The 24,227-nt window shown below is 38.7% G+C and overlaps 1 protein-coding gene across 3 annotated transcripts in view; it reads left to right on the top strand.

The window, feature by feature from the left end:
• The window catches only part of cdh23 (cadherin-related 23), a 229,770-nt gene that overhangs the window by 93,358 nt on the left and 112,185 nt on the right, over nt 1–24,227 (top strand). For all 3 annotated transcript variants that reach the window (XM_026939035.3, XM_053232580.1, XM_034302581.2), the window contains exons 9-10: nt 1,076–1,154; nt 23,421–23,533. In XM_026939035.3, coding sequence (XP_026794836.2) covers nt 1,076–1,154; nt 23,421–23,533 — 192 coding nt within the window. The remainder of the gene's footprint in view (nt 1–1,075; nt 1,155–23,420; nt 23,534–24,227) is intronic.

Genomic DNA, 24,227 nt, shown 5'->3' with positions numbered 1-24,227 from the left:
TTATCTTCCTTTTCTCTCTCTGTTTTTCTATCCTCTCTCTCTCTCTCTCTCTCTCTCTCTCTTTCCGCAAGGTAAATTGAATAGTAATTGGTGCAGGCTGCTCTTTTAGTACTTATGATGCATGATAAAAGACTTCTTAAACGGTTCAATCTTCTCTCTCTCTGTCACACACACACACACACACATACGCAAAGTCAGTGGACCTTTAAGCAGGGATTTGGCTTTTGAGAAGTTTGGCACTTATTAAAATCTTTGTGGAGATCATAAAGTGAGCAGCAGCTAATAGCCCAGAATAATCAGACTCTGTTCTGGTGTTTGTCTTCTTGCTGAGAATGAACCGTTTTATAATAAGGCTCAACGGGATTGTGTTGAATCGGTGTGTGAGTGGATTTGTGCCTCTTGGAGGGGATATGTTGAAGTTTGACAGTGCGAATGGATTTTAGTGTAAATGCATACGTGTTCTGCATTTATTCAAGCATTTTGCCAATTAGTTTAGAGTTGAGGACATTTTGCTTAAAGAAAAATGTGTGTATGCATGGTGCTCTATGATGGACAGGCATACGTATTTCAGCTTCCTGTCAATTGTTGCTGGGATAGACTCCCGATGTACTGCAATTATAAGGATAAACCGCTTACTGTAGATAAATGAAGGATTTAGAAATGTCAGAATGTTATTGTCAGCAGTATTTAGCTACAGTAATACACAGGTTAATGAACAAACCCCCTCAAGACAGAGAATGTGTTTGTGCGCTGGAAGTGGTTGGATTATTTAATGCACTTTATACTTTTATTATCTTTCCTGCTCTCTGATATTATCTGTAGGAGCCATCCTGGACAGTAATCAAACACCCAGTGATTTATAAGATTTTGTCTATAAGAGTTTTAACTTCTTGAGGAACTACAGAACTTTTTGCAGCAATGTAAGAAAAAAGTAGTTTCTTCTGAAAACCATTTCACAGACATTTTATTTGCTTTTTGTTTCAGAGATGTTTGAGTGCATTTAATGCTGCTGTAATGTGAGTGTGTGTGTGTGTGTGTGCACTTACTATCTGTCTCTTGTTCTGTGTGTGCGCAGGGTTTTGAGGTGCGGAAGTTGAGAGCGATTGATCAGGATCTGGGCAAGCCTCGAGGCATTGGATACACCATTGTATCAGGTCAGTGAGATCCTCGATTCTTCTACAGGACAGTGATGGAGTCTTTGGACAATACCAGGGTGTCAGAAGCATGGTTTCCCGTTTGATGTGACAAAAGCAGCCCAATGCCAAAACAATACCAAAGAAATCCCCATGACTATCATTGGTAAATCAAGACTGGTGTTGAGTCATTGCATTACACTCATCTAAGCACAAAAGAATCAATAATTGGCCAAAAACTGGATGCAGAACTGTCACTGAACCATATTCACCTGGTGAGACTGAATTAATGCCTGATTTGTTGATATTATGCGTGTCCTTGCTAATGCTGTGATAATGGCTTTGACCAAAAACATTTCATTAGTTGCAAAACAAGCTTTTGATTAAGATAATTTTTGGTTGGTTTGGAAAACCATTTGGCTTTGGGCCATCTTCCATTAACATTATTTCTGCTGTGTCTAGCCAATCTGAATCTGCACCTTATCCTTTGAGAATTACCAGAGAAGGGGCCTTGAATATAGAACATATTACACCATTACAGTGCATTAAAGTATATTTGCTCACTTTGCTGGAGACCTTCTCAGTTTTTGTCACTGCAGAATATCAATTATTGATCATATTACATTATTAATTCACATTAGGAATTATTTTTTCCTTATCCATTCCATACATGGTTTCCATAAGACTTCAAGATCTGCACCACATGAAGCATGTTTTTTTTTTTACGCCAGTCTAACGATGAATATGGTTATAGTCATGAACAATCTTGTTCTAATAAAAATGCTTGAGTGATGAATCTCTTGGCTGTCTTAGGATGAGGCAACATTAATAAAAGTTATGCTTTTAGAATATCTCTACGGTTTAGGCTATCCTCTTTTTAGTAACATACAATTAATCTTAATCGTAGTCTAAATTAGATGATACCCAATACTGTTCTTATTCACTACTCTCTTGCCACATTAGCATTTAGATGTTGGACCTATTATAACAACCTTTTGTAACGAATATGAGTTTCATCCACTTTCTGGTCTTACATCTACCTTCTCTCTGCATGTTAAATTACATTATTTCCACTTGGAGCTCAGCTGTACATGATATGCCATCATCAGTGTAGTAGTCAGTACCTAGACTTAAGCCCTTCAATGTCTAACAAATTTCATTACTTCATGACTAATTTGACCTAAGCTTTTGAGAACCTGGGCTCTATTTTCATGATCAAGATGCAAGCCTGTAATGTTATTCAATCTATGTTCCTACAGTCTAAGTGCAGTTCATTAAGTTAGTTTAAGACAAGATACTTTCTGTAATGTTTTTGAACAACTTGAGCAGCTCTGTACTTGAAGGTAGTCTGGGAAACCCTATCTGATGTCACTGTCATGAATATCATTACATAACAGTGAATAGCAACACAACTTTATTACTGTCTAACCAATTATCAGTAGGGATACTATATGCGTATTAAAAAATGTAGCTATATTGAGCAATAAGTTTAAGAAAATTTGTAGTAAAACAACAAATCTGACCAGGCTAACCTGATTATAGAAAACTTACTGGTTAGGTAACTAAGTAAAATTCCCTCCTGTTTTGTATGTCATATCTTGATTTGCCATTTTTATTCAGCTTACACATGAACGCCACAGTGGAATAACTCAAATGGACAAGCCACATCAGCTAAACTTCAGCACATTGTTCACTTCACATCCAAACCAAAAAAAATGAGCAATGGTGTTTAATTGGGATAATTATAACATATAATGTTTCTTTTAATATTTGATTCCTAGTAATGTCAGTGTGAAAAACCTGTCTGAATAGCTTGAATCGCCCACCACTGATACCTGTCAACTTGTCAGCAACAGGGTAACCTGAATGGAATTTTTAAAATGCATTTTCTCCTTTTTTGTCTTTTTGGCTGTGGTTGAGATATCTTTAAAAAATAAGCAAATTTGAGTGCAAGAACACCTTTACATTTCACACTGTCATGTGAAGCCTTTTCATAGGCCATGACACATATGATTGGAATGTATCTTTTAGTAAGATAGTATAGTAAAGGGATCTAATGCACATATGCCTCATTATACCACATTAATTTCCCAACATTAACAATTTGGATTTATTAAACATTAGCATTTTTATTTGTTTATAGTTAGATTTGATGTTGTGGATATGTTTTGTTTCTTCAGTTCAGACTTTTTACAATTTTTGTCAGCCTGGAAATTAGCTCCACCCCCAGCTGAATCAAAGCTGCTCAGCTGCAAAAGAGTCAGTGGGGTTGATTGAAGGGAGGTGAAGGCTTGTCAGAATATTCATTACAGTTCACCTTGCAGGCACTAAGGAGCTTTAAAACTCACAAACCACTTCTTTAATATGATGCATGTTGTGTTAGGAGGTTAAGCCAGTGAGTTAAGAATGTGTTTGTTCTTTCAGCCTGGTCAAGTGATTTAATGCTGCAGGAAAGTACTGCTATTCCACACATCATACTCATTACTTCTATCAATCAGCTCATACAGAATGCACTCCATCCTTCACTCTGTCCAGTCTGCATTTATTTTTCAGACAAACTGCAAGTCAGAATGAGGGATTTGATATGTGTGATGTGGCTGCAAATGTCCACATTCAAGGACATGGTGCGCTGGTGCATTTCAAACATACTCTGTTTGAGATGGTTTATGTGAGAGAATGATATTCAGCATCCGGAACTGAGACTACTGGCTGATAAAACCAGCCAATATAAGTTACCATGAACTCATAAAAGTGAAAATTACACTGGATTCATGAGTGTTATGTTATTTTAAACATAATGTAAGACACTAGTGTCACTTCTGACTAGCAGAAGGCATTCATGAGTGTGTGAACGTAGTTCATTCATAAGTTTCACTTACATGCTCTGGGACATTGTGATATGATCAGAATTTAAACTTCCAGTCCTTGGCAACAGGTTGAAACCTGGAGTCTCCATGTTTAATATTTTTAAAAAAGATTTAACATTTTCTTTTCATTTGCTTTAACATTTCCTTTTCAACCATTTCCATGCCTTATTTTAAACTGTGTGTCCCATGTGAGCTGTTCCAACAGGGGGCGGAGCTCATTTCCGGGCCAGAAATATGTAGATGTAGCCTTGGATGAAGAAACTATTGAGAATCACAGCTTTTCAAAGGTGTACTTGAGTTATAAATGACTTGTTTTATATCTATATTTTTATTATGTATGTAATGTAATGTATATACAGAATCTGTGTGGAAAAGTGTGTGTGTGTGTGTGTGTGTGTGTGTGTGTTGGTTCCAAATGAAAGACCAGGTCCTTACTGACTGGTTTAAAAAAAAACCTGCATGAAGCATTATCTTAGATAAGCTATAGATTTGGTTTTATTTATACATCGAAGGTTGTGATATTCAAGATCACTTTACAGAATTAATTCAAAGCAAACACGAAAAGCACAAATGCTAAAAGCATCTTCTAAACATCATCCTTTCACTGCTATCAACATGACACAGATTAGAAAAAGAAGTTCAAGAGGAAACAGTGAGGCAGGGCAAAGAGAGAGGGAGGCAAGGATGTGAACCTTGTTTTATAAGTGATATGTTTGTAAGATGGGTGAGAAAGAGAGAAAAAAGAGAGAGAGAGAGAAAGAGAGAGACCATCCTTTGTGTCTTTCTCTGGATGTAGCTAGGAATATTTTATAGCAGCTTTTCCATTGCTGCTCACTCCTAACACGAGGGATGGAGATAAAACAGGGATAAACAGGTAGACAGGGAAGATGGGGGAATTTAGATGAGAGCAGTCAGGTATAGGTGTGCATCAGAATCCAACCAAATAGTCATGGGATCAGGCTTTTTTTTTAAACTCATGCTAGTGGGAGAGGGTGGTTTTTACTCTCATGCTAGTGGGAGTGGGTGGTTTTTACTCTCATGCTAGTGGGAGCGGGTGGTTTTTACTCTCATGCTAGTGGGAGCAGGTGGTTTTTACTCTCATGCTGGCGGAAGCGGGTGGTTTTTACTCTCATACTAGTGGGAGTGAGCGGTTTTTACTCTCATACTGGTCGGAGCGGGTGGTTTTTACTCTCCTGCTGGTAGGAGCGGGTGGTTTTTACTCTCATGCTGACGGAAGCGGGTGGTTTTTACTCTCATGCTAGTGGGAGTGGGTGGTTTTTACTCTCATACTGGTCGGAGCGGGTGGTTTTTACTCTCATGCTAGTGGGAGTGGGTGGTTTTTACTCTCATACTGACGGAAGCGGGTGGTTTTTGCTCTCATGCTAGTGGGAGTGAGCAGTTCTTACTCTCATGCTGGCGGAAGCGGGTGATTTTTACTCTCATGCTGGCGGGAGCGGGTGGTTTTTTCTGTGATACTGGTGGGAGTGAGCGGTTTTTACTCTCATACTGACTGGAGCAGGTGGTTTTTACTCTCCTGCTGGTGGAAGTGAGCGGTTTTTACTCTCAAGCTGGTGAGATTGGGTGGTTTTTACTCTCATGCTGGTGGGAGCGGGTGGTTTTTACTCTCAAGCTGGTAGGAGCGGATGGTTTTTACTCTCATGCTAGTGAGATTGGGTGGTTTTTACTCTCATGCTGGTGAGATTGGGTGGTTTTTACTCTCATGCTGATAGGAGTGGGTGGTTTTTATTCTCCTGCTGGTGGGAGTGGGTGGTCTTTACTCTTGTGCTGGTGGGAGTGGGTAGTTCTTTACTGTCATGCTGGTAGGAGCAGGCATTTTTTACTCTCATGCTGGTGGGAGTGGGTGGTCTTTACTCTCATGCTGGTGGGAGTGGGTGGTCTTTACTCTCATGCAGGTCTGACTGAGCTGCTTTTACTCTCATGCTGGGTAGGATTGGTCAGAATTCTTTTAGGACTGGGATTATAAGCCAGTCCTGTGCACAACTCTAGTAGGAAGACAACAGGAAAATCCAAGTGAGAGAGAGAGAGAGAGAAGGAATGTTCCCTTGCATTGTCTTTAAGTAACAGACCATTAGGAGTGTTTCATACTGAAAGCAATGTGTAATTTCCCCAAACACAGTCATGTCTAATGGCAAAATCAATTACACTAGGATCGTTACTGTGAGCGTCCTGAAGTGATTCACTCCCTGTGAAGCACTGAGCAGCTGATTCTGGTCATCTGAGGATTAGTATGAGTCGTAGGAGCTCTACACGAGACCTGATATGAATCCTGGGTAATATCCTCAGTACCCATGAGCAGAAGAAATACTAAAAAATTGAGAGTTTGTAAGTGATGCAGCTGTTCAAATTTTATCACCATGAGATCAGGCAGTTGATGCTTTCCTTAAAGGTTAAAAAGACTGTGTGTGATTTCACCCACCTGAATTTGTGCACAAGAGCGACATTGTACACGTTATATTAATGCACTAAAAACTCTAAGGAAACTCACACACCATGTGGTCATGTGTGTAGAAAATGAACGCGTAGTGTTTCTGCTGAAAACTCGCTGTTTTTAGTTTTATTTTTCACCTGTGTCAAATTTCCAGGCTGCTCCAAAGCCTAAAAATGACACAAAAATAAATCAATAAAAATAAAAGCTCAATAAAACAATAAAAATATATGATTCTCTTGACAGAAAGGCATTACTAACAGACCCAACTGTTTGAATGCAGTCCCACTTTTGGCAGACTCAACTGTCTTTTGTGTTTTTGATATTGTTTTTCGCATTTGTGTTTTTTACTGTTTGCTTTGAATTTATTTTGTGACCTTGAGTGTGAATAAGATGATATATAAATAATACAGACTCTAGAGCTTATTATCTAAGATTATTATATTTTTGCCCAATAGTAAAAGTTTCACTTCTCTCTCTCTCTCTCTTCCTCTCTCTCTCTGTCTCTCTCTCTCTCTCACACACACACACACACACACACACATACAGATGGTCTAATGATAATCATAGGATGTGGATCCTAATGTGATTTTATGTGAGTGTGTGTGAGTGCCCTTCTGTCACCTTTTTTTTCTGTACCATCTATGATGTGTGTGTGCATGTGTGTGTGTGTGTTTGTTCCTGGGTGTCCTCTGTGGGAGTGCTTGTCCTCAGGGACTCGTATTATTAGTTGAGTAATTAAGATAAATGCGTTTTTAATTGCCAGGGCGATGTGTGTTAATGAGCTAGAGAGTGGAGATTAGCATATCCAGCACCCTTGCTTTCTTTCTGACTCATGCTTTCCCTCGCTTTTCCTCACTGAGTGCAGCTAAGAGGTTGTTTATAAGCTGTTTGGTGTATAATCACCTTGGTAATCACATACTCTGTGTGATTCAGATTGGATCAAATCCTCCTACTACATGTTACATACAATTCTTTACATTTCTCTCTATGAGAGGGTTTTGGGCTTTATGAGTGCTATTGCACTTGATTTCAGAGGTGTGTTTTGACTCTCAGTGTTTCACCCGCTGCTCTCTGTCTGCTTCAGAGCATTATAAGACAGCTTTGCAGCATTTCAGGTGGAAAATTTTCTCCCAGAGTATTGAACTGTGGGTGAAACAGAGGGTAGACTCCAGTCCTGGAGAGCTGTGGTCCAGGCATAGTTTGGTGAGTTTTCCACTCAGACACATCAGCTAAAGCTGGTATTTACCTACTGAGTTGAATCAGGTGTCTTTGAGCGGGGAAAGCATTAAACTGTGCTGGACTCTGGTCCTCCGGGCTGGAGATGTGCTCCCTTGCCTTAAAGCAAGACAGGAATTTGAAAGAGAGAGTTTTCCAACACCAATGCTGGTGCTTATGCCAGGTGTCAAATTTAAATAATCATCAAAAATAGGAAAATGAAATTAAATTTAATGAAGTAGAATGACTTTTTCATGAGATAGGGTTGACTCATGACATTAAGGGCTTGAGGACAGGGTAATGTCATGGAGCTTTGAGTCATTATTTTTGTTTTGAAATGCTTACCAAGCACATGAATTTTAAACACTTAATGAGTCATTTTGAATCATAATTATAGGATACATAGAAAGTTTTACCAGTGATTCACAAAATACAGAAAAAGTGATCATAATTTTAACTGGAGACAGAGAGAGTTGTGCTGGAGTATGCACTGTAGTCAGTTCTAAATAGAAAATGAAACTCATTTTCTCCTCTGTTAGCCAAAATATAAATCAATAAGCTTTGAGAAACAATAATAATGGATTCTCTTTTCTGAGAATTTTAATACTTGGAAAGGAAGTAAAGGAAAAACTAAATATGTGTCAAAACTATGTCTAATATATTAAGAATGGTAAATAAGAAAATGTTATTAGATACTGTAATGACTTTTTTTCTACATAATATTCTTCATAGTTGCACTAATTTTTTCCTTCTTTCATTAGACCACTGTATATACTATATACGTAATTATATATAATAAATTCCAAAGCCATTGTTTCCCTGTGGAGAGACCGGTACTGCTTTAGATACATGCTGGATTTAGACACATTCCAAATTGGCTAGCCTTATGAATGACCCATATTTTCAAATGCACCACTTCAGCTTGTGTTAGCAGTGAACGAAGTGCAAAATGCTGATCATCTGAAAGCACCCTACCAGCCACACAGGCCACACCTCCTTCACTAAGGCTAACATACACAGAGGCCACGCCTCCTTTACTAAGACTAACATACACAGAGGCCACGCCTCCTTTACTAAGACTAACATACACAGAGGCCACGCCTCCTTTACTAAGACTAACATACACAGAGGCCATGCCTCCTTTACTAAGACTTACACAGAGGCCACAACTCCTTCACTAAGACTAACAGACACAGAGGCCACACCTCCTTCACTAAGACTAACATACACAGAGGCCACACCTCCTTCACTAAGACTAACATACACAGAGGCCATGCCTCCTTTACTAAGACTTACACAGAGGCCACACCTCCTTCACTAAGACTAACATACACAGAGGCCATGCCTCCTTCACTAAGACTAACAGACACAGAGGCCACATGTCTTTACTTTCTTAATAAATTAAACTTGATCAACTATGATTTGTTGAGCTTAGTTAAACTTAGCTAACAGGCTAACATTAGACATTAGATTAGATTTTGTATTTTGGGCTCATACTTGCAAATTCGTAACAATTTGAATACAGTTTCAAGTTGTACGAAAAGATACAAGGTTTAAGGTCTGGGTTTAGGGTTTTGTGTCAAATCATTGTAAATACATCCATGTACAGTCCATTCATTGTACATCATTGTGTTTATAAATTTGCTAAATTTCAAGCATTTCAATATTGACCAAAATAATCGTGATGTATATATATATATATATATATATATATATATATATATATATATGTTTGTGTGTTCTAGCTGTTGAGCTGAGGAATGGTGAGGTGTCTCTGACTGGGACAACACAAGCATTGCGTATATATATATATATATAAATATATATATATATATATATATATATATATATATATATATATTTTAGCTATTGTATTAGCGTGCAGCTCTAGTCAAAACTGAGTCTTATGGCACTTGTGTATCAGCTTCTTTTAGAGCTTTAAGAGCTTTGTTTGGATTCAGGTTTACTTGTAAATCACTGTGGATTAAAGTATTTGCAGAAAGAAAAAATGCAGGTATAGGGTTGTACTGAGTGCCAAGAAAGCTTTGTAAAAGAAATGAAACTGGAATACTGTGGGAGAGACAGACAGAGAGAGAGTTTGAGTGTAAATTGTCTGAGTATGTATGGTGCTGCTGGCACAATGTCACAGCTGTGACCCTCTGAGCTCCTTAAAACCGCAGGCCGAGCGCATGTGTGTGTGTGTTCCGATAGTAAGAGAAAGGCATAAGAGATGTGTGACTTGTGTGTCCATCCTCTTGGCAGTCTCGAAAGGGTCTTCAAAGTGCACTCATGTCTGATGAATACATGATGAAGTGCCACAGGAGAATGAATTTTCCAAAAAAACGAAAAAAAAAAAAAAAATCCTCCCATACATAACCTGCTAACCCTTTCAGCTACGGTGGCCTTAAGGGCTAACGTTAAAGCCTAGTGAAATCAGCCCAGCCTCCAGAAGGAGATAAGAGGAGGATTTGAGATTCTCAGCTCCCATCAGGAACCCATTTACATAGTGAGTGGTATCTCAGCAGTTAGAGTTCTGCACTAGTGACCACATGGTTCTGAGTTCAAATCCCAGCCTTGTCAGAAAGCCTTCAGGTTTTTCACCATATCATGCATTTGATGAATAGATTCATCTTCCTGTTCGGGTCTAGTTATCTTAAAAGAATGGAGTCATAAGGACATGAGATGGGAGTTTAAGACATGCTGCCTTCTTGACAGTAGTGATTCCAGTTAACATACCACAAAAGGAGAAAAGGAAGATGCCATTTGAATGACATTTTCAACAACCCACCAGAGTCATTTGAATATTAACCATTACAGCTGCTGATTTTTCCTAAAAATGCAACAATTCTAAACATTTTTACACACCAATGGCCGATAACAATTATTTTACTGAATTTGCTTCCGTTCTACGGGAGATTACAAGTTCAAATCTTAATAATGCCATAGACATTTGTGACCTGGCGTCTAAGTGAGCGTAATTGACTCTGCTCTCTGGGTGGTAAGGAGTTATGCTCAACCCTGGCGATTAGAGTGACCTTAGCCAAGCGCACGCAAGTGCCTGATCTGCGCTTACAGTATGATTACATACTGATGTATGATACAGTATGATTACAGAAGTGGACAGTTAGGGCAGTTAGTGCCAATTATAAACAAAACTGTCCCTTTTATCAGACATATAAGTGCACTATTGCAGGTATACAGTTACTTAATGTAGTCCATCTCTTTGTATGGTTAAACAGCAATACTGTGGTCTTTATAAACCTCAGTGTCAGTGATGGGTTGAGAAACAGTCCACTAACCAAAACTAACCAGCCAACCATGGTGCTGTGACAACTGGTGAAACTGACACTGATTAAGTATAGAGGATGATTAGCACATAGATTGCATGGGAAAATTTGCTTTAGTCTACGGTCTATATTTCAATTTGAGTTAAACACTCAGCTTTACCTATAGATGTAACTCAGAGTGTTGCTCAGGAAGTGTGCACGGGGTGGGGTTGCTGAAAACAGAGACATGTCACTTACACACGATTGTGGCCTTGGACTTAACTTTTAGCAGCTTTTCTGTAAAGCTGCTTTGTGACAATGTCCATTGTTAAAAATGCTTTACTAATAAAATTGAATTGAATTAATGCTATTTTTTTTTTTAAAAAAAGTCAATTAAAGGAGACAGCATCTTAATTCGGAGACATTGCTTATCTCAAGAACCAAATTTTTTTTACGGATAAAATTATGTATTCAATTAAAGTGAGTTGTAAGTGTATCAGATAAGTGCTCGGTCTGCTTATCCTTCAAACAGTGGGCACATGTTCTTTACAGGAGCCCAGAAAATCAACTTAGTCATGCGTAACCAGACTCTGAATATGCATAACTTTCCCTGCATAAATTGGGTTTCAGTGAAGTATATGCTTGTGTTGTCCTAGTCAGAGACACCTCCCCATTCCTCAGCTGAACAGCTAAAGCACACACACATACTCACACACACACACACACACACACACACACACACACACATTACATTGTTACACCCGCTTGTCCATCTGGCAGACACATAAGTGTAACACAGCTTTAGCTCCGTTGTGTTCTTCTACAGGATCTTTTATCTAACCACTCTGTAGCTTTTCAATTAGCTACAGGAGAACTGGACTCAATCCTGATAGCTGCACTAATCCTACACACACACATACACACACACACACACACACACACACACACACACACACATGAACATCAATACACACACAGAGGCTCATTTGCCACATGCTTTTTGCAGCCTATTTAGAGGCAGTAAGCTGTGACTGTTGCTGGCAGCAGCGTGTGTGTGATCTGGAAAATCCGCTTTTTCCATTCTTTCTCAGAAAGCATTCATGTGTGATAACTGAAAAGAACTATTCCAGCTTTTTTATCTTATCTTTAATGGAATCTTGTTACTTTGTCTAACTCTTTTCTCAAAGTTGCCATGCTCAGAGCAGAACAAGAATCATACAGGTTACACTGCATCGTCAGCTGCATCTTGATCTATTCAAATCCAGGTTCTGACACCAGAAATGTTTCTAATATGTAGAGGAAGAAATATTGTGATTTCTACTAAAGGATGTATAAGTGACATGCATTTAGACATCTAGAGTCAGGTTAAGGATTCGGTCCTGATGAGCTAAATCATCTATGGACCTGTCGTAAAGACTACAATTTTTTTGCAGACTGGTCAAAGATCACAGTCTATTTCATGGCTTTGATTATCTCTCCTGGGTTCTGAGGGCTCAGGGTAGAGAGTTGCCTTATGACCCAACTAATAAATTGTGTGGCTCTCTCTCACAGATTCTCTCTGATCGTGATCACTAAAACAGACACAGCTTTCATTTTTAATCCACATCCTGGCAGACACACATAGCTGTGTTTTCCTCTTTTAAATTCACTGCTGTGTCACTCTTGAGTAAAGCCTTTCAGAAATAGCCTTGATCTACTCTGTGTGTTTAGTATAATCTGTTTTAGTTTAAATAACCAATTTAAAATTTCTACCAAAAGCAGAAAAACATATAAATATTTTTGCTAGCTGCATGGGCATTAATTCTATAATTTCAGCTGCAGTCTGTAATGTTTAAGGTGATTCTAGACATATATAATATTTATATATAATCATGTATAGTAATTATATAATCATATAATCATAAAATTAAAAATAAACATTATATATACACACACACACACACACACACATCTTGTTTTTGCTATACACTGAAGACATTTGTGTTTGAGATCAAAAGATGAATATGAGACGATAGATCTTAGAAGATAGATCGTAGAATTTCAGCTTTCATTTCATGATATTTACATCTAGATGTGTTAAACAACTTAGAATATGGCACCTTTGGTGGTAGACCACCCAAATTTTTGGTGAGCAAAAGTAAATTAAAGTAAATAACACTGAATATTTGGTTGCATATCCCTTGCTTGCAATAACTGCATCAAGCTGGCGACCCACCAAACGATTGCATTCTTCTTTTGTGATGCTTTTCCAGGCTTTATACCACAGCTTCTTTCAGTTGTTGCTTGTTTTGGGGGGTTGCTCCTTTCAGTCTGCTCTTCAGGAAGTGAAATACATGCTCAGTTGGGTTAAGGTCTGGTGATTGACTTGACCAGTCTAAACCCTTCCGCTTTTTTCCCCTGATGAAGTCCTCTGTTGTGTTGGCAGTGTGTTTTGGATCATTATCTTGCTGCATGATGAAGTTCCTCCGAATTAGATTGGATGCATTTCTCTGTAAATTGGCAGACAGAATGTTTCTGTAGACTTCTGAATTCATTCTGCTGCTACCATCATGAGTTACGTCTTCAATAAACATTAGTGAGCCCGTTCCAGAAGCAGCCATTTAAGCCCAAGCCATGACAATACCTCCACCATGCTTGAGCGATGAGCTTCTATGTTGTGGATCATGAGCAGATCCTTTCTTTCTCCTCTGTGGCCTTTCTTCTCACTTTGGCCTTTCCATCACGTTGGTAGAGAATAATAGAGGTTAATGGTAGAGGTCTAGAACGTTTTGGCTCAGCGCTGTATTTCTTTGCATCTTGTGGTATGGCCTCTATGTTTCTGCTCTCAAGTCTTCTTCAAATGGTGGATTATGATACCTTCACCGCTGCACTGGGAGATTGTTGGTGATGTCACTGACTGTTGATAGGTCTTATGTTGGTTCTCATGTTTTATTCTTTTTAACAACATTTGCAGTCTTTACAAGTGAAACCCAGGGCTCATACCAAGACTAGACATTCAGAGCTATTAATTGTTTAAATAGTCAATCTAACAGGGCACCCCTGGGCAATAAGAAACAACTGGCAGGCACATGTTCCAATATTTTTGATCACTTGAAAACTGGGTGGGTCCCTAGAGACTAGTGGTTAGTCCACAGTGCTCTCACCGCTGCAGCCTGGGTTTGATTCCCGGCCAGGGAACTGACCCCAGCCACTGGGGTTGTATGCAACAGTGCGCTTTCAGTGGACAAAATTGGAGAGGGTTGTGTCATGAAGGGCATCCAGCGTAAAAACTGTGCTGAATCAAATACGCGGACCAATGATCCACTGTTAACGGCAGCCGAAAGAGGAGCAGCTTGAAAAATGGGTGGGTTCAAACAAAAGGTACCATGTTTTATATATCTTAATATAAACAGTGTATTAGTTTCACTACAGGAAAGCATGATTTACTTTTTTTTTTTTTTTTTAATAGAATCCTGTTAGGTCTTCTTTTCAACATCCCGCCTGCCCAAGATACATCCAGAGTGCTTCATGGTACCTCTTGTACATAAATGTGCCTATTGCTCAATTGAATAACTATTTAAAGACCCATGTCTGTGCATTCTGATTCATATTTACAAATTAAATATAGCATTTTTCAGATTGTTTATAAAATACAATTAAATGTACACACACTCTAACTAAGGACCATTGAAATTAGCGGAAAGTAGAGTGTTTTATGGATTCCAAAATATCTTTGTGAGCATAGCCCTAATATGGCTGTACTTGTGTGTAAACATGCCTGCCATCAGAAGGATCCGCAAGCAAATTAAGACATTTTCTGTATTTCCATAATACTGGGTATTAAAAAAGGCAGAAAATCTAAAGCAGTGGCATACTTCAATTGGACATCTACTGAATAGAACATGAACCTTGAAACTGTGAACGCTTCATATTAAGCCATTCCAAATCTAATGAAATGAAGCTAATTAAATGCACACTAAACCTTGCATTAGCCTGACTGAGGGCTAGGAAAGTGCTGCACTCACGTTACGCCTGATTAAACACCGAGTTGAAGAGTGTGTGAGTGCATGTGTGTGGTGTCAAATGTGTATATGTTTTGATGGGAAAGCAAGGATTCCGTTATTGTATGGAGATGACACACACTGGATAAAACACTAAATGGTTCCAACCCATTTACATGAGATTTCTGGCATAAATTCATACACAGCGTTGCTGGATTAGCTTCTAGCTTGATTTGTGAAATACTCATACCCTATGTTTTACTAATGTTTGACATCTCCTCACACCTCAGTCATACTTGCAAAATAAGTAGAGGAGGGGTATATTGGATTTTTTAGTCATCTTTGGTACAAAAGAAATCTAAAGTAAAAGCAATTTCCTTGGGCATCTCAAACTGTGTTTTTATTATATACTGACTTTTCTAACTAGTTAGTGAGCCAGGTAAGGGATATTACCTGCAGAGACAGAAGAACAGCAGGTTCTTCAAGAAGCCAATTTTTCTTAAAAACTGAACAACATTTTGAATGTTGCAGAAGTGACTTTTGTACAGTATTTTCAGATTTAGATTTATATTTCATTCTATATTAATAATTGATTGATCATGGTATGAAAATCATGAATGTTTGAGTGTTATGTCTATTGTAGATTTTGTGTGTGTGTGTGTGTGTGTGTGTGTGTGCGCGCGTGTGTGCGTAAGTTCAGTCACATGTGTGAGTTGTGGATGGCTCGGCTTCTCATTTTCCAGCTCACTACTGGCAATAATGTGAAAGCTTTGGCAATCTGCCCATGTTCCACACCTATGTATTGACCTCTACACACACACACACACAAACACACACACATTATTTACTCTTAAGCAATTATTCTTTTGTGGAAATTCAAACATATTCTGGTTTAACATAAAAGCCACAGTGTATTAAATGTCATCATTAAATATCTCTGCATTCAGTATAAAAGAATACAGTTTTGTATAGTTTTATATAAAACTGTATATTTAAATGAGAAATGAGGAAGGTGATGAATTTAGCTTTGGCTAACAGCAAACGCTTAAAACATTGTGCACATCAATTTATACACCAATTTGAAATTTATAACCAATAACTTGCTATGTTTTGAACAGATCTGTTGGCCTAAGTATGTGCACACAACCTGAACAATTATGGAGTGTGTGTACTTACCATTTTGCAAAACGTTCATTTTCAGCAGGCAGGATTAACTTTCGAAACCTGAGGACTGCAGAAAACCCCAGGATTTTATTTAATAAATTTAATGTTCCATATGTTTCATTTTTTTCATTGATTTCTTCTATAGGGTTTGTCACTTTTTCAAAGTCAGTAATTACCCTCAGTCTCGATAAGTTGTAATATGTGGCCCATTCCAGTAATCTCTAATATTTAGAAAATTTTAGTAGATATGGCATTTAATTTTGCACATGTAGTGTTTCTGAGAGACGCTGCTAGAGAGCAGTGAATTGGAGCTTATTATGGCCCAGATCTGCTCTGTTACTTCTGAAAAACTATGCAATCTTCTGCTGTGATTGTGTGCATGCATGTGTAAAAAAGTTTACACGCGCATGCACACATGCATAAGCAGTTCACACATGTATTAAATGATACATGCATGCAGATTAGATGTTCTGCCTTCTGTGCTGTGTGTGCATTCCCTCTTACACCAGTTTGTGTGTCTTTGACTTACAGACATTCCTTTATCTTGTTAAATGTGTGTGTGTGTGTGTGTGTGTGTGTGTGTTATCGTAGTGTTCCCGCCTCCGCAGGTGTGAGTGACAGGTGAGGGGGCAGTGGGCCGTTCAATACACGGCTGTTGCATTATATTGTCATTCTGGTCAAGCACACAAAGCAATTTCGAAGCCATCGTGGACGCACTGACCCTCTCTGTATGACTGGTCACTAAACACGTGTCACTCAGCTTCTTGATTGGACCGTCAAAGTTCATGAAGTAAGGCTGGGCTTAGATCAACCCCATGCTCACTTTCAAGGTTAACGCTACAGAAATTTCCAATCACTCAGCAAATTTTTCATAGTTGCATAGTTTGAAATGATTGTGTGTATTCTTTTGGCCTTTCACTGCATTCACTTGTTAGTAGTATGACAGCAAACAGATTTTTATGGCTCAGTTGTTGTTCCAGCACAAGCGTAATTTGCTTGTTAACACCATTTGCACGCTTTTACTATTTCTTTGGTTAGAAATTAATGCAGGGGTGTGGTAATCTGTCAGCACATTTGGATTTTCGAACCCTTTTTGGACAAAAGAAATTAAAGAAATAGCTCCAATAACTCCAAATAATGCCAACCGTAAAAGTGTGAAGGTGATTTTGTTGGAGCTGATGTGAAGCAGATTACCTAGATAAAATTCAAAGTTTTTGGTTAAAAGAATGAAAAAAGTGGCATATATCACATTTTGCAGAGAAGCTCATCATTCAGCTGATTAACATGTAATGTGAACAGATATACGTTGCTTTTTGTAATTTGCTAATTAGATATAGCACCCTACACTACACAAAAGGAGTGACTCATTGAGAAGTATTTTGCTGTACTTAATGTCCCAGGATAACACTCAGATATATTTATAGAACAAGTGACATGGTCTCTGACATCATCTTTAGTCCTATTCGCTGTAATTAGTTTTTCAGAATGACAGCTGTGATAAAATATTTGCACATCTCCTCTGTGATAAGACTCTTGCATCCAGACGGCTATAAATTAATTCTGTCAGCTTCCTGTCCTCCAGAACCGTCTGTTTGCAACTCAAACAGTGATGTGTTCACATTAGTGTATAATTCAGTTATTTACAGAACATCACAACCATGGTACCATTGCATAAGCAAATATAAGGTGAGGCTTTATACCGGCTTTAGCTACCATTATAATGGTCACTTTAATCAGCCTGTGGAACTGATGCTCTTTTTTCGGTTTTCTTTTAGTTTTTCTAATAGCCTTTCAGTGGAGATATTTCATAGACGGTGCCCAAAAAATCCTGCATTCTGTGATTGCTGGAAATATGTCAAGTAGCAGCGGGCCTAAAAACCTTTGCTAAGAGGTGACATCTTTCTAGAGTATCACTCTAGATGAATGATATTGGTTTATTGGTTTATTATTATGATTAAATGTAAAACCATAAAACATTATTATCAAAGCCAGTACACAGTGCCTTGCATAAGCATTCACCCACCTTGAGCTTTTCCACATTTTGTAGTGTTACAACCTGGAACCGAATTTGACTTAATTGGGATTATATGTCATGAATTTACACAAAATCACCAAAATTATTTATAAATAATATACATCACATCCTCAAACCCTCAGGATAATGCTAACAGGAAAAAAAATAAAATCACTGAATGCCACCTTACTGTAGTCCTGTAATACATCAGTGAAATCCCAAGCTGAAAAGACTGAACTATCCATCCAGTGTTTGCAAAAGGATGTCATCTTGGAACACGCTCATTTGCCGGGACTCAATTTGCAGCCAGACCACTTTTCCACCATCCTTTTTTTCGCTTTTGCTACCACCTCTGGCCTCAATCCTCAAAAATTACCCACAGGGCTGTGTCTTTTTGCCGGCTTTGGTTTGTTGTCGCTAGCCCTCTGTCACCCCACTCAGAGTTCAACAATGGTCCAACCAGGCCCAAGTGTACAGCGAACAAAAACAAGTCTGACCTGAGGTTAATCTCCCCTGCCCTCACTTCTGTCAACATGACCCCATTCTGCCATTATGAGACCTTACGTTCAAACACTAGTGCACTTGATTCACACTAGCAAGCCAAAGGACACAGGCTAACAAGTACAGCAACAAACATGACACATAGGGCTGGTGTTTAAATGGTAACTGTGTGAACACTGAAAGCATATACAATGCCACAACAGTGGGTCTGCTACAGAAGCCACTATGGTTAATATTTAGTAAACTGGTGTTGCTGAATTATGGACAGATTTTTTCATACATTGATTGATTCGGCTGCAGCATTTTGCTGGTTCCAGTCCACCGCATAGCTCTGGATTAACAATAGACTTTGTCACAAAGCACCTTTACAGAAATCCAGATGTAGATTTAGATAATAATGAGCAAGCCAGATGGGACACTGGCAAGGAAAAAGTCACAGAGACGACATGAGGAAGAAACCTTGAGAAGAACCAGACTCAAAAGGGAACCCATGACACCAGAAAGTGGAATTATGCGTCATTACTCTTCTACAGCTGTATACTGTAAAGATAAACAGTACTAAGTGTGCTGAACGGATGTTGTGAGTAAATCCTGGGATAAGCACAGGAAAGTCTTTATGATTACAGTAGCAGCCACACAGTATTCAGATGAGATTATCCACTAAAGCAAGGGTGAGACTTGTCTATTTTTGAGAAGCGGTACTCTTTAGGCTATCCATGTGGGACCATCCACAGCTGTAGGAGGTGAGTCACAAGTGCGGAAACTCCAAGCACCAGGATTAACCAGGCAAGTCTGGAGGGTGAGAGGAGCTACAGCAGTAGAAGTGTATCAGGATCAGGCACAGTGGGTGTGCAGTTAGGCCTGGGGGAATCAGTGGTGACAAAATGGCTCGGGTTCTGTACTAGTCACTAGAAGACTTGGGCTATTAAACAAGTCCAATAACACTTTAAGGGCTGTTGCTTTGAGCCGGATTGCTTCCAAGTTATGAACTGTGAGAAACCAAAAACCTCATACCACTGAGATATTATAAAATTTATTCAAAAACAATAAAGTTGGAGCTAGTTAATGTTATCATCCTGACATTATTCACAGAAATTAATCACAGATTTCAAACAGCACTAAAGGTTTCCGATTTGTTACAAGAATGCTAAAGCTAAAATGAATCTGTTGATTTTTGGTTAATACAAGAGTCCATTACAGGACTTCCATCCTCCCTCATTCCATTTTGTTATGTGGTTTCAGTGTATACAGCTCAATTCTCCAGCGGAGCTGTAATGAAAGTCATCACGTGTCCACTAATTTGTTGCTTGGCTGACTTGATAAATGCAACTGAGCATCACTATCGGCTATACACATTTGCTAACCCGTAACTGTAGGCTAATTAACGCTGCTGTGTTAGACTGTCTGAGATCAGGGTTGACGGAGTGGCTCGTGTAGTAAATCGGTCTGCTGCGCAGAGATAGCGGAGGAGGGCTGCTAAAGGCTGCCACTAGCAACGAGCAAGGCTTAGCAGGGGAGATGATGGACTGAGACTGGCATTGATTTCACAGCTCCTACACATGCAGCAGGCAAACAGGCACTGTGTGGGGGGTATATGAGTGTGTGTTTGGATCAAAGGGCAGAGCTGGGTCATTTCACTAGTAACATTCGAGTTAACAAGCTGGTGCTAGCTATATAGTTGGTGCCAATGTGTTGTCATGATAGTAGTGAACTCACTAACATGGATCAAAATGGACTGATTCTTTATTAGTGTATGTTTTTAATTATAAAACTGACCATTCTAAGGGACTCTTCTGAACAAAGACCAGAAAGTCTTTCCCCATATGTTAAATGTCAATTCACGCCATTTTTTTATACTTCTTGGCATTTTTTACCTGTTTGACAGATGTTTTAATGTTAGGAAGTCAAAGGAGCACAAATTTTAGAGCACAGGAAAGTACAATGGAATCAAATGACTATTTAAAAGATTAAACTTGACCTGTTGTGGATATTATTTCATATAACAATCTGGATTGCTGCTATAAATGCTGAAACCCCACATTTAAATGCCATCTTTAACTGAATATCATGCCATTATATCCTGTTATTTAATTGAAAAGTTGGTTTTTAACACCTCTGAGTCTTGGTTTAGTCTTTGAATTGAAAATGTCAAAATTACAAGAATTATTATTTGCAGCAATTATTATACAGCAGTTATTAATGTGTTTAATATTTTATGAGAATACAATCCAAATATAAAATGCTTGAAACAACAGGTGAATGGATCCTCAATCGTTGGTGCTAAGCAAACTAATTTAATTGTAAAATATTTGCTTAGATTTTGAATGAAGATGTTTGTAATTTTGGCTTGTGGTGCATACACACATTGTGGGGCATATGGTGATAAACTCTTTCACTAAGTGCTAGCATTCTCAGTGGTTTCGCTAATTCTAACCTGTAATCAGCGCTGTGCATCACCACCTTGCCTTCGGCAAGAAGAGCTCAATATTCTCCCTATATCTCTAGAACATGTTCCTATTTCTATTCTGAGATTATCATCGTTTTCCAATCATTTTGGTTTACCCAGGGTAACAGCTCCTGTGTCTAGTTTGGAGTCAACCATGCTAATGTTTTAAACAAAATGACCAGGTCAAAAGTGCTCAGAATGTGTGTTGGATATTTTGCACACACACACACACACGTCACACACACACACACACACACACACACATACACACACAATCTTCCACCACCCTCGGTCTGTTGGGTTTCCCATTGCACAATGGCAGCAATTTGGATTGAAATGCATGAATCCATGCATGCTCTAATGCGCACAGTCTCAATTCAGTAGCGGTGCTTCGACAAAATGATTTTGTCATGTCCAATTTAGCATAACAATTGCTCTGACTTGAGCTGCCATCGAAAACGATTATGGGATGAAGAGATGGGAGGAATGCGGGAGGGAAAGAGGACGAAGAGGATAAGGGGTATGCATTTTCAGGAGATGAGGTGTGAGCAGCAGAACAGGGAAAGTGTACTTAGTTCCTTCTCCATATGGTGAATAATTAGCGTGTAGTGGGCAGAGTCTAGAGGCATCGAAATGACTTGCTTAAATATCATTCTCAGTGGAAAATTAAAATTGTCACAGATGAAAAAACTCAAATACTCAGCAGGTATTTAAAAGAAGAGGGATGTAAGTAAGACAAGCCCGTAACACTTCCAGTGGAGCACGATTGTAGTATTATAGGCTAATTACCAAGAAGTCTGAGAAAAGAAAAAGTTCTGGTGTATGAGACATTTCAGAATTAAAACACATACAAATGACCCCAGTCTCTGCAATGACTGGTATGATGCAGGAGCATCAGCTCTTCATGCTATCCCATGCTGTTTTAGCTGTGACCTTAAAAGACCAACCAAATGATCTCCCGTGTGGTGACGTTATTTAAGCATTTAATCAATGCTAATGATGTCATATCAGTCTGGGACCAAGGAGGTCAAACATAACTGTCCTGGACTCCCCAGTCAATTAGACTGATGCTGGCCAATTGTGGGTCTCTGTTAGCTTATGTGTATAAAATGGGGCAGTTATCAGTTAGTTAACTGCAGTATAATAGTTAATTATAATTAGCTATGCTGGGCACTTACCTGCAGTGACTTGGCGTTCATGAACTTTTGCAGTGTGACAACCTGAAAATGAGACGGATTTTATTGAGATTATGTCATGAATTTATAGCCCATAATATTGAAGTGGGGGGAAATCAACATAGTTTGCAAATTTTATTTACAAATAAAAAAAATGTTAAAGTTGGAATTATATAAGTATTCGCCCACATTGCCTAAATTAATTTAGGCAGCAATGAGTTGCCATCAGATGTCACATAATTAGTTGAATGGAGTTCGCCAGTGTGAAGTTTGTCAGATGATCTTAATATAAATACACCTTTTCCTGGAAAACCTCAGAATTCGTTAGAGAACATACCTGATCGAACAAATACCAAAAAGCTATCAAAACAAGGCCAGAACAAAATATCAATCAGAGTTTGGTTATTTTAAAAAAATCATCTTGTGGAGCATCATTAATCCATTATTTAAAAAAAAATGGAACAAATAATGCAAAACAACGAGCCTGTCTGGTGGAGGCCGTCCACCAAAATTCAGTGACCAGGTAAAGAGGACATTAGTTAGAGAAGCCATCAAGAAGCCAGTGGCAAGTCAGAACATGATGCTACCACCACCATGCTTCACTGTGTGGTTGGTGTTCTCAGGGCAATAAGCAGTGTTAGGTTTCTGCCAAATGTAGCAAAAATAGCTTTGTACCAAAGCCAGAAAGTTGAAAGTTTGAAAGAATTTTGGTCTCATCAGATCAGAGAAGCTTTTTCCACATGTTTTCTGAGTCCAATCATCTAATGGCTTCCTTCTCACACTCAGTGTCCAGGCGATGATTGTCCTGTGAATAGCTTCTCCCATCTGAACTGTAGATCTCTCCAGCTCCTACAGAGTTACCCATGGGCTCTTGCTTCCTTCTCTGACTACTGCCCTCCGTCTAGGCAGAGTCACCTTTGTGAAATATTCTTTTCATTTTTTTTAAATAATGGATGTAATGGTGCTCCGTGTGAAGTTCGGAGTTCGCTCTAATCAAATGTTTAAAAGCACATAAAGTAGCTTAATTTTAAGAATAATTCTTTTTTTTTTAACCTCTTATCTTTGACTCTTACACACAAGTAGCACCAAATGAAAAGAGCTTTTGTGTTTTGTATTCAGGGAAAAAATCCTTTTTTTTGGTTGTTTTGTCTTCTTTCTGCCTCTGTTCACTTTTTTCCTCTGTGTATTTTGGTTTGTTTCTGTCCCTTAGGGAACACCAACAGTGTATTTGCTTTGGACTACATCAGCGGATCTTTGACGGTGAATGGCCGACTGGACCGAGAGAACCCGCTGTATGCTTCAGGATTCTCACTCACAGTCAGGGTATGTGTTTACATATAGAATATATACAGTCTCAGGACAATTCACGCTGTCAGTTAAAATTGATTGCTAGTCAATATTGCTAATCAGTGCTGTTGATTATAAATGAACACCACAAGAGAGAATAAAAATACTCTAGACTCCTAGAGTCACAGAGATGTGTGTATAATTAAATGACATGGTGCATAATCATTTCATTTTCACACCCAGAAATGTTTATCAGGCTAATGTACAGTATTTCTGTATGGACAGGGAAATGTTCTCAGTGCTGATGTTAATGGACAGCAAATTGCTGGAATAATGAAGTCTGTTGTGCCTAAAGAGTAGTTTATAAATGTCCACTTACTGTAAGTAATTTTAAACAGTTACGTATGAATGAGCTAATATTCAGTTAGGGTTTGGATCTATTAAGAGCACTCTAAGAGCATCAAGAGCTGTGCGTGTGTGTGTGTGTGTATGTGTGTGTGTGAGAGAGAGAGAGAGAGAGAGAGAGAGAGAGAGAGAAAGCATGTAAGACTCTTGTTCACAATTTATCACTGTATCCTCCTGACAGTCGCTTGCCCAAAGGCTGAAAAAAGCATGTGTGTGTGTGTGTGTGTGTGCCACAAAGCCACAACAGTAGAGACTCGTTGTTGCACAGTGTAGGCCTTATAAAGTGTGTGTGGAATTTTTTGTTCTTTCTGACTTGTCTTTCAGT

Source organism: Pangasianodon hypophthalmus, chromosome 3 (assembly GCF_027358585.1).
Source record: "Pangasianodon hypophthalmus isolate fPanHyp1 chromosome 3, fPanHyp1.pri, whole genome shotgun sequence".
Lineage (NCBI taxonomy): Eukaryota > Metazoa > Chordata > Actinopteri > Siluriformes > Pangasiidae > Pangasianodon > Pangasianodon hypophthalmus.
Note: the sequence above shows the minus strand (reverse complement) of the source record. Positions and strands in the feature narration are given on the sequence as shown.